This window comes from Mugil cephalus, chromosome 22 (genome assembly GCF_022458985.1).
Source record: "Mugil cephalus isolate CIBA_MC_2020 chromosome 22, CIBA_Mcephalus_1.1, whole genome shotgun sequence".
Taxonomy (NCBI): Eukaryota; Metazoa; Chordata; class Actinopteri; order Mugiliformes; family Mugilidae; genus Mugil; species Mugil cephalus.
This window is the reverse complement of record NC_061791.1, coordinates 6,268,842-6,280,869: the sequence shown is the minus strand read 5'-3', so window position 1 is coordinate 6,280,869 and position 12,028 is coordinate 6,268,842. Positions and strand designations below refer to the sequence as shown.

The 12,028-nt window shown below is 42.1% G+C and overlaps 1 protein-coding gene across 7 annotated transcripts in view; it reads right to left on the bottom strand.

Moving 5' to 3' along the window:
- The window catches only part of anks1b (ankyrin repeat and sterile alpha motif domain containing 1B), a 182,566-nt gene that overhangs the window by 37,315 nt on the left and 133,223 nt on the right, over positions 1–12,028 (bottom strand). For all 7 annotated transcript variants that reach the window (XM_047575793.1, XM_047575791.1, XM_047575792.1 and 4 more), the window contains 2 exons: positions 11,873–11,942; positions 9,450–9,556 (listed from right to left, as the gene is read on the bottom strand). In XM_047575793.1, coding sequence (XP_047431749.1) covers positions 9,450–9,556; positions 11,873–11,942 — 177 coding nt within the window. The remainder of the gene's footprint in view (positions 1–9,449; positions 9,557–11,872; positions 11,943–12,028) is intronic.

The following is a 12,028-nucleotide window of genomic DNA, read 5'->3' as shown; positions in this document are numbered from 1 at the left end:
TCATTTAAGTGACACCCACTGAGTATCAGTCAGCCTCAGGTAACCACTTAAACCAGAACAGACCGACAAGATCAGAAGAAATATAGTCACATTCAGAGGTTTGGTGTAAACCTTTGATATTCCTTCACTAGGAAAATATTAGCACTTAAAACGATCTAAATGCTTAATTTCTGTTTGAATCAAATACACTCATTATGCACATGTTTCCAGGAGGGACAGAAGTAGCAAATCCAGCTAAAAATAAATGTAGTCTGAATTGATGTGGGCAGCAACGACGAAAGCATCGGTCTGTCTGGGTCATTTTCTCCTACTGAATGAATTCAATCATGTCAATAAAGTTGGGGGGGAAATAACTTCTCTTATATTCACAGCAGATTTTATGCTCAACAGTGGTCAGAACATGTCAAATAGATCATTCATAGATCATCAGACTGACTTCCATCAGGCTAAAGAAAGTAAAAATAGCCAATAAACTAGAAGAAACTAGAATGAGACAGCAATGTGTAGGAGTTCTCGTGCAGATTTGATTCCTTGTATAATATTAGAAACACACTCTTTGCTGAAAAGTTGTGTAAGTTTTGAAGCAAACATCGTTATTATTGCCCTAATGCCCAAACAGATCGATGAAGTAATAAAACACAGAGTGGTAGATATGATTGATATTCTTATTTAGGTCTCAACTCACAAGGCAGATCATATACACAAGAGCCTGTCTGGACATCATACAGAGTTACACCTTTAATTAACGCAATAGGAAGCTATAAGAGAGCCATCAGTCATGTCTCCTCTAGAGACGGAGAGAGTCTTCGTGCAGACGGATAATTAGAGGAAGGAAGAGATGGAGACAGCTACAGCACGGAAAAGGCCAACTCAGCCAGAAATATAGTCAGAAATACAGAGTGGGACAGAAATGAGAAGTAAAAGCGACGCAATCACTGAAATGATGGTGAAGGAATATGAAGAGGAGACTGTGTGACCAGCCTGCAGGCAGACCCGTCCACCCACTACACACTGTCACTCTGTGGGAATTAAAACCTTACACTAGTCATTCCCTCCACATCTTCTTCCTGTCAAACTAATAAGAGCGATAAACATCCGAGAGAAAGCTCTTTTTCTCTTCTGTCCAGAGGTTGTCTCGGGGGGAACGCTGTGGCCTCCAAAAGGACATTTTGCTCCGAGGCTTTGACATTTTCATTCTAGATAGGGAAAAAAAACTGCAGTTTAGTTTGCACTGCAGCTTTTCTGAAGTGGTGCATGAAACATATGGATTTTTATATTCCCCTTGTTGAAACTCATCTGCTAATTGTACCTGATTGCATTTTTCATTAAAGAAGAAAGGCGGTTATTTAATTTTCAAAGACTTTTCAGCAATAAAATGCTGCACGCTTTTTCCTGCAGAGCTGCGGTGCATTTTTATATTTTGCCTAGAAGGCTTTGAACAGTTCTAGCGCATTAAAAATCTGTCAAGAAACTGAAAAAAAACAAACACGAAATGTGGACAGAGTGCTAGAATTAGAAAGATAAAGTTTTATGAGAAGGGTTTCACAGTCTTCTGGCTCAAGAGCACCATGATTGCAAACTGAACTCGTGGAACTTATTTAAATATGAATGAGGAGAATGTTGGAAACATCACTCAAGACAATCAGCGCACTTTAACAGAGCCTATCAGGGAAATGACTGTTGAACTGAGTGCACAAGCCGGAGAAAATCAAAGCTGGAACATGGTGTACGCAGCACACACAGAACACAGCATCAGCAATAAATCCTAATTCTGCTAAAAATAAATTACAATAATGTAATGCAGTTTTTCCGAGCTAAATCGCAGAGTAACAAAGCAGCGTTTTGATCTGTTTTTTTCCCCGTTAAAAAGCGCCGTGTGTATCCTTTTCATCCTTTCCATTTACAATCTCATAAAAGCACCCGAACAGCAGATTTTCAAAGAGTTTCAAACATGCATTATTTATGTTCATGTTTGCTAGCTTGCAGAAATCGAGGGGGATTAGCATGACACCAGAGCAAGACCGCGCACGGCATCACCCACATTTGTCACGCATTTGTGCATCTTCATGCACATGTACATAATACTAAAAAGAAAGAAAAAAAGAAACAGAGTCCACCTCAAAAACTACTGGTAATCAACAATACAGTGAATTCTGTATGAAGACCACACCAGACTGCACACGATTGCTAACTAGCATAAAATCTGGTGTAGAAATCCATGCACTTGGCCATATCTTTGCTTTTTTTCTTTCTTCCTTAATGTTACTTCACTTCTTAATACAATTATGATTAAAGACAAAAATAAAATAATAAACAGTAGCAGTCTTAAAAAAAAAAAAAGCACTGTTTGTATTAGTAACTACATGATGTAAAAATGTGTACTTGGGCATCAGCTTGATTAAACGGCTGAGGCAAGAGCTTATTTAGGATTATTTTAATAGTAGTTTAAAGCTCTTAACCAATGTCTCTTATTCACTCAGATACAGAAACCAACTCACCACAATGAGAGAGCTGCTATACTCAAGGTAGAAACCTGTCATTGGAAGCACCTTCCTGTGTCTCACCCATAATCAGGGGATGACAATCAAATCCCCGACAGTATCACTCGGGCCTCGTTCAGCATTAAATTCACTAATTTAATCTAATTTAAAATCGTATCCGATTCATGTTTCAACCTTTCGAAGTTACAGAAATTCTAATTAAAGCTCAATGTTATCCATCTGAAATATGTGGGTTATGAAGAGTAATTAGCTGAATTAAGATAAGACATATTGATCTGGTGTGAATACATTGTTAACTGGTGGATTCTGAATCAAAAAACCTGACATGATTCAATCAGTCCTGGAAAAAAGTTGAAACTCTCAGCTCACTTTGGACAAAGCCCCTTAAAACTGAGTGATGTTGCTTCAGGCTTATTAGTAAAACCTTGTCCTCAGAGCTGCACCGTCCACTCCCTGACTCTCTGACTAGGAAGCTGATTGTGCTCGTTCTGCTCTGCTTTAAACTTATTGCTTCCGCGCTCTCCCCACCAACTCGCACGCCGGGGCTTCTGTTAGGAGTGCAGTTCATAGATCAGCTCCCAGGCTGATTAATGGAGCGCAGAGCAGAGCTAGCGGTGGAGCCGCCGTGCTACACTTTGCAGCAGAGTAATGACTCACAGTGTAGATGGGGGAGGATTCAAAGGCAAGACTAATTGCTCCCTGTTGGGCTCCCGATACTGAAAGATTGAGTTCCATAATGTTTTTCTTTCTGTCTTTTGTCCTGTTCTCGCTCTGTCTTAACATAATGTTTGCCCTACATCTGTCATTTCCAAGTGATAAACATCACAAGCCAACTACACTTAAAAGAGAGAGTAACAGAAAGCAGCTCTCTTGGCTCAGCTTTTCTTCACAGTTCTTACATATTATATTTTTTATCCTGGGCATAAAGACATCTTATCGCGTTTACAATACTTGATATGCAGCAATGGCCTGGACGTTAACAATCCATATTCCTGGTGGCAGGAGGTGTTTAGCATCCTGATGCAATTACCGCAGCCTGCGGTTGGTTTGTGATACTTGGCCCACAATACTCAAGAACGGCGCCACAGCGAGCCACCGAATCTTCTGAAGGCGAAAATTTAAATTCATGCACAGTGGCAGGGGGTTGAGGCAAGATTAGAGAAGGAGCAAAAACCGATATTCAGCCTCGCTACTGACGGCTATTATCGGCGCCAGCAGGCCTCGCCGAGCGCCACAAATCACGCGCCTCGTGCTCTTTCTCCGCTCTCGTCCTTTCATGCCTGTGTTCCTCCTCCGTCTCTTCTCTCTTCTCCGCCTTCAATGAAGTCTTTCTCCTTTCCCATTATTGTGCTGCCTCTCACTTACTATTCACACCATACCTTCGCTATCCTCGCTTGCACTTCTCGTCTGTAATTGAAATTCCTTTTGGTGTCTTTGCAAAGCGCCGTGTCTTAGATTCATCTTCGCCCGCGTGACACAGCACTGAATTAAGTTCCTACAACTTTCTGGCAGTTTGGAGACTTTTCGTTGCAGAAATGAATTCCTTTAATGAGGAGGATTACATGCGGCACGTTTAAATATGGATCCTGACAATGTTTTATTTTTATTTCTATGCCTTTGAGGGGCAGGAGCAGCGTTAAATTAATTCCACAGGTCTTGCAGCCTAATTTTCTGGCAGGTGTTCTTTGGTGCACGGTGCCTTCATGATACTTTTCGTCTCTCATCTCATTTACTTCTGCAGCCTTGTGAAACTATTTGCCATCGCTTGACTCCTTCTTTCATTTCATTGCTAAATGAAAGTACATAAAAGGCATCATGATTTTACTGTAAAAAACGAATTTGCGGGTGCCTCCGAGCCTCCACAATCCACTGAGCATCAATTTATGTGACGCCTACTAGAGTTTCTCTGGAATTTATGTCTCAAGTGTGCGATAAGAAATCTTATTACCACTATCGGGCCCTTCTCTCTCCTCCGTTCTCATGTTCTGGACACATATCTGAGCATCTAGTGGCTGAGGGGGGAGGATAGAGGGTCTATGTTTAATTATAACGAAAAGTGTTAACAGGGACAGTGTGACTTAGTCACAGGACTAAGGAAGGTGGAGGTTTTGATAAGAGGCCGTCCCTCTCTCTTTGACTGGATTTATATGGATCTTGTGCAATAATATTATATAAAGTCCAAGGGAAATCAAAATGTGCCTCTGCGTTTTAGCAACTTAAGCACTTTCCACTTTATAGGTGCAAACTTGAGATTTTGTGTTCCCATTGTTCCCTGCATAGCAGGGGTTAAACGACTTCAAAGGTCGACTATTATATGGTGAAAGTCCCTGATGACGTCACTAATACAAACACATCAGAAAGTAAAGCTTTCCAACAATGAAATCTATGTTCTTCACCTGAATACATATTGTAGCATCCCATTCACAGGAAGGTACGGAGGCTTTTCTGCAAGTTTATTGAAGCTTGAAGCTCTGTCACTGCCAACCACACACTGTATAAATATGGATGGCTCCTCTAAAGCGAAGCCAAACCAAGTAGAGCTCCCCCTGTTGACTGGACAGTTCAGGACAAATTAAAATACCAATCTGCAAGGTGGCGGCACACGTATCCCCGGGAAAATAGCATCAGTTTGGCCAATGCTAGTGGCAGTGGGGACACGCCGTCCATATTTGTATACAGTCTATGGCTGTAGCTCACACCAACACCATAAACACCGTCAGCCTGACACCACTAATCATATGAGGCTCTCACTCGGCAAACTCTCAACTCTACCATAACTTTCATGTCTCAGATGCTGCATTCACTGACATCACGGACACAGCAACTTTGTCAACTAATATGACACAACAGAACTAAAAATAAACACGTTCTTATCAACACTGTAGATATGTTTAGCCTATTTATAATTCGGCACCGTCTGTAGCATTTAATAGTACTACTGTAGTTTTACAGTAAGTATTTCTCTGAAGCCATTTTAGTGTATAGCAACTAAAGGTCTAAAAACGCTAACAATGAAATTCATCAACAAATAGTTCAAGTGCAGCCTCCTTCTCTGTTACCACAGGGCATTTGGTGAAATTGCTAATTGATTGATTTGGACCGTTCCTCTGCTAACGTTAGCGGTTGCCTTTTCAAACTAGTGTGTAATGCAGTAGTACCTTTATTGCATTTCAGGACTGACTTCATCTTTAGTCAAGTATTTACTTGACACTACTTGATGACACGTTAATAGTTTCCTTCAACAGCTCACTGAGCTCCACATCTGTCTTCTCAGAGGTGTCCATTTTGGTATTGTCATGTGATCAGGGACTAGTCGACTTCATCCTTAAAGCATCATGGTACAGCGGTGAAGTCAGCTAATAATGTACAATCCCTACTACAAACAGAACAAATTTCAGTGTAAAAATGCAAATAAATCAAGTGGAAACCTGCAAGGCTTAAAAATTAAGCCCCCCCCCTCTATGTGCACACTCTCAAATGGCACATGTGTATAGTGGTGAATTTCTATACAGCTCCCCTGGTTAAATTAAATCAAACCTTTAAATTCCACATCATTAAAAGTGTGGCTACTCTGAGTGACAGGTGGATACCTCACAGGGAGCTAGCTGTCTGCCTAGGCACCTCACTTGCAGTCATTCAACCGCTTTCTTTGCTTATGTTTGAAGCAGATGGGAGTTAGGTGGAGTCATGCACTCACAAGATTGTGCACAACATTGAGCTTTAAAGCCACTACTTTCAATGCGCACACACACATTGTTCACCTAAAACAGTCAATTAGCTATACTGTACAAATCTGTTTTCAGGAAGCCCAATCATGTCCTTATGTTTAGATGCAAACGCAAAGATTCATTGCAGTTCAGGCAATGACTCAGTCCTGATTTGTTCCCTCTTCTTTGTCTTGTTCCATACATGTACATACAGCCATTTCTTTTTTCCAGATTGGTGTGATTCATCTTCATCCAGCATTTTTAATTCCGTCTCCATGACGACCGCTCCACCTCTCACCATTTGTCCATCAATCTAGCAGCCCTCGCCCTCTATTGGCTGGTTAAGGTGACCAGACACGCCCACTTTAATGACCCCCATTAGCAGTTAATGGTAATGGTAGATTGGAGTGGTCTATGTGGTTTCTATGTGCGCATGCCTCTATGTGTTCCTGAACACCACAAGGTGACTTTTTCGCTGTCGTATACGCTCATCCAGACGGAACTTGAGGTCAAATTAATTTGCAAACCAATCAGTTCTCCAGATGAACTTCAACTGACCCTGAAGCAGAAACCTAGAAGCTTTTATATTCTAATGCTCCGACTTGTTGCCATTTAACTTGATTTCCTATACCAAATGATGCTAAAATCAATTTGACCCAAAGCTCTCCTTGACGGATCCACAATGTACAATAAAAATGAGTGCCGGAAACTCCAACGTAATCTCTGTATCCTGTGCATCTACTGCATTAATATCAATTTATGGCTGACAGAATGTTCGGGGGAAAAAAAAACAAAAAAACGGTCCTATTGTTTAGTCACGAACAACGAAAACAGTTTAAAAACTTCACTGAGCAAGTGGGACGCCAGCAAAAACTTTAAGACCCAGAGCGAGACGCCGCTCACACAAGAGACTTTGAAGTCACCAAGATGTTTTAAAGGCTGTTTCATCTCAGCTCTTTTCAGTATTAATTGTATCTAACGGCATTTTCGAAGGAGACGGCTGAGCTATTAGGAATCGTTTTAGACAAGGGGGGGCAAGAAAGTCTCTGAGAAGCACTTTCACAAACTGTTACGGACTATAAACTAGATGCAAATGAGGGTAATAGAGAGACGCAAATGTATGGGCTCACCTGGGGACACTGCACACATACACCAGAACTAAAAACTGCTTATGTGAATAGTCAAAGTGTGACGTTCACACAGCTGCTGCTGCGACTCCAGCCTCCAGACCATTAACTCGCTAAAGGAAAACATAATATGAAAGGTTCTTTTTGGAGGATCTGAATTTCAATTAAAACCAGAAGCTGTAGTGAAGTTGTTTTGAGTTAATTAGATTGAGATGAGTAAAAAAAAAAAGGAAGCATTTCAATCTGTTGGTGAGTCATTCGAAATGACAAGTTGCACAATATTATCATCAAATATTATCTTTCCTTAATGAAAGGGGTGAGGCTCTTTATAATCTCTTTATATAGTCCATCAATCAGTAATGAATTTAAATGCGTAAAACAAACCAATGTTTGAAGGTAGTGTTTTAGCAAATCAGCTAAATTAATTAAAGCTAGATTAGCGTATAAACAAAGAGCTACATGTTTTAATTACAAGTAAAAAACCTAAATGTCTCCTAAAAGTCATACTAGTTTAAAGTCTCTGATTTCTTTTGTGTGGAAACTTTTGGTTAAAAATGGAAATGTACATCTGAGACTGGTGCAACATGTTCTCCATCACAACCTTTAACTGTCTTTTTTAAATAGGCAAACACTGTAAAATAAATAAATAAAAATAAATCCCAATAATAATCTTTTCAGTGACATCCCAAAATGCAAAGCATGAACAATCTGTACAAGAAGGATAAATACTGGCAATAACGTCTGAGAGGATTTAGATGAACTGAGGTATCATCACTTTTTTATGGTTTAATGTGATGTATTATTTATCTTTTATCTACATGCTCCAACAAAATATTTAATCAGACCTTGTGACACTGAGACTTTGTTAAAATTGAACCGACACTGAAATTAAAAAAGAGAAAAAGATGAAGAAGAAGAGTGGAAGAGATTCATCTGCTGGTGTGTTACTAGGATTGATTAATATGCAAAAATGATAATTAAGACACTTAAGAATTCTCGCAGATGAAACAACACAAGAGGCACGAATGTCCTCTCCTCTGCAAATACCTAACGCCCCTGAACCCATTCATTCTGCATTAAATGCTTGTGGAGTGCAGCTGGGAGCAGATAAACAGTGACCACGTGTGGGAGAGAAAACACACACAAAGACGCGGCGGAGATTCTGCGATTTCAGCCTGTTTCCACGGTAACCAGAGGAACAGATGCAGGTCACGCCGAGCACGGACCAGAACGCACACACATGTACACACACACACACACACATTAATACATGTGCAGAATGATTCCTCCCTGTGTTGTGTTTTGACCTCATGTCAGAGAGATCGTCATTTAACGGCACCGTCTCCTCACACCTGATAGAAATAAAAGACTCTTGAAAAAATGATAACTTAAACAACTTTGGAGTCGTCATATCTTCTCTCTGTGTCATCTCCAACTCCTTGGAAACTCATCGCGTCAGCATCCTGCTGCTTCGTCTCCGATCTTTATGCCTCTGCTGCAGTTTCTCTCAATTTAGGTTCATGGCTTCTCCTCTGCCGTCCGCCTTTGTCTTGATTTCCTATTTTACCGATCGATAACCGGCTCTTCCTGCGGTAATCGATCTCACTTATGGGCACATGCACAAGCAACATCAAAAGAGTTTCTGATTGCAAAAATGACCCAGCGAGTTTCTCTTTCTACGTCACCAGAGAGGATTAAACATGGGAGATGATGCGATCGCGTTTTGATCCGTGGCTACAGGTGGCCCTGCGCACAGTATTTCTGTATTTTGTGTGTCGGAGCGTAAACCAGCCACGATTTTGACGTGATTCTTTGGAATGCAGAATGAGCATGAATGTGTGCAGCTTGTTGCTGGAGAATATTTTTTTTTTGCTGTGGTGGAGATAGGGTGTAGGATTTTCTGTGCGTAGGAGGACCTCACATGGCATCAGTTGGGAGAGGCAGTAATGATGGGAATGAGAATAATAGAGAAGATGATACAAAAAGGATAGAGGACGCAGGCTAATCGCTGCAAAGACAATAATGACAGATGCTGAGCTACACTTAAAGGAAGATGGGGACATTTGGAGATAAAAAAAAAATAAAAATAAATAAAGACTTGCAGAAACACTCACCATGAACTGGACGTTGTCAAATCCATTGGCCAGCAGGTGGTTCTCGTACTGGACCAGGCCGATAGAGTCCAGCCATTGACCCACGGACTGCAGCGGGCAGCGGGGACCTATGAGGGGGTGGAGGGGCAAACGTTTCAGCAGGGAGTAGCCATCCACGCGGTAGCAGCGGCAGTCCGGCTGAGACAGCTGGCACTGCCACATCATGTTATGACGGGCGAAGTGGCTGTCGAAAGAGCCCGCCATGCTTTTGAAGAGTCTTTTGGCAAGGCAGCGGGAGGAGGAGGAGGAAGAGGAGGAGGAGGAGGAGGAAGAATGAAGGGAGGACAGGTAGAAAAGGGGGAGGAAATGGGGTGAGGAGAGAAGAAAGAAGAGGGCTCGGCTAATCTAGAGGCATGGTGAGGATGGAGGGGGTTCAGCATGCAAAGGGTGCGAGAGGGTAAAGTGCAGGTTGAGGCGTCCAGATGCTGCTGTCTCTGAATCCAGCTAGAGGAGGAATGAGAAGGGGTGAAGTTTTATCCAGAAAAAGAGCCTCTGTCCTGGGGGGTTAGATCCTGCCAGCGATGGTTGACGGATAAAAAGGGGGGAGGTATAGATCCCGGTTTGTCGCACACGGCACATCAGCCGCTTTCTTTTCAGCTGTTGCGCTCGCTTGGCTGCTCCCCTGAGCGCGTGTGAGAGAGTGTGTGTGTGTGTGTTTGTAAGTGTGTGTGTGTGTGTGAGAGAGAAAAAGAGAGAGAGAGAGAGGGAGAGAGAAAGAGAGAGAGAGAGAAAGAGCTGCCTGCGTTGTAGATTTCTCTTTATCAAGTACTCCCACTCTCATCTGTATGCTTCTGCAGCCTCCTCTCTCTCCGTCTCTGTCTCCCTCTTTTCTCAGAGCGCAGCTTTCCTCCTTCGTTCCGTCACTCTCTCTCTCGCTCGCTCTCTCGCTCTCTTTCCTCCGTCTACCTCCGGTCTCTATCTTCCCTCTGCCGCTCTACATATATCTGCCTCTCTCTGCTGATAATAGCCACCACAACGGCTCCATCCAGCTTCTTTGTCTGCAAGCTGAGCTCCCTCCCACACAAACACACACACACGCACCGCGTTCACTGTATGCATGCTACCACATACAGGATATGTGTGTGTGTGTGTGTGCTGTGGTGTGGATACATATGCACTGGTGGTGGTGGTGGTGGTGGAGATGGGGAGGAGGGGAGTAGAGCTGGCTTGGCACAAACTGGATTTCTTTCTTTGGTAACCATGGTTAAAAGCAGCTTTGCATTCACAGATGAAAAGAGAGAGGAAGAAGGGTGGTGGGGGGGGGTTAATATGGGGGAGAGAAGGAAGGATGCAGTAAACAGACTAGTGGAGGATCTGCAGGTACGCAGGTGAAGACGCTGCTGAAAACATTCAGATGCATTTACATGCACGAAAAAGTTCAAACTGATATGTATCATATTAGGGCTACGACCAGAAATCTACATTATATATTATTTTTTTTTCATGCATAATCACGTGTTCACAACATTTCCTACTTGTTGGGAGAGGAATTAATGCAGTAGATTGACTACGGATGGACTATTTTCATGTGATGATGAGTAAATATTGTAGAATAATCCCACACTAGTAATAAAACAGGTTTGCATGGCGCCGTGTTAGCACTGACTGCTGATGTGAAAATCCAGGGACAGGAAAAATACCGTAATAATTGTAGTCTGCGCGCAACATTTTTTTCCTCATTCATAAAAATTTTAAATTTGGAGACACATTCAGGGACGGCTTTAGCCGGGGGACAGGTCATCCAAAACAGGGACTGTCCACAGAAATCGGGGATGTTTGGTCACCATAAAAAAAATTAAAAAAAAAACGACACGGCAACTTTGTTTTTGGCACATGGTTTCTTCTTCTGCCCTTCTGACGCAGTCGCACCACGTGTGTTTAGAAGCGCTTCATTGAAAATGGTCCAGTCTGAAACAGTGTCTCGCTGCGCAACGTTCTGAACGCTGTGTAATCGAATACACCAGTTCATTAAAAATTCATATCATAATGGGAAATAATACCGGTAGACCACCCAGCCCTAAATCATATTATATCTCAAATCTCTCACATAAACCTGCAAATCAGAATACAGTCAACTTTATTGATCCCACACAGGGCACCGCCTCCACAATCAAGCTACACATCAACCTCTCAGATCACAGATAAACATAAGAGTCTAACTGGATCAAACTGACTTCTTAACCCACAGTTGACCTCCTGCTCTTTATTTTACTGAACTGTTTGCTTATTTTTTATTAGCTGTCAGGTTTTCTTATACAGCCATAACCAGGTTGACATTTACTTCGTTGAAATAAAGGCCAAACTACAAGAATAAAACCCACCATGTGATTAAACAAAGCTTATCTTTTAGGTCAGATTTCCTCGTGTGTGTGTGTGTGGTTTACCTGAAGTCTCGTCCTTGATGTCCAATCCGCTGCCTATTCCTGCCCCAATCGAGCTCATAATCTTGTCAATCTGAACAAATGAGAGATAGAGAGGGAGGGAGGGAGAACCAGAGTTAGAGAGATGAACGGCATGTGCAAGGGAAAGTCATTTCCCAG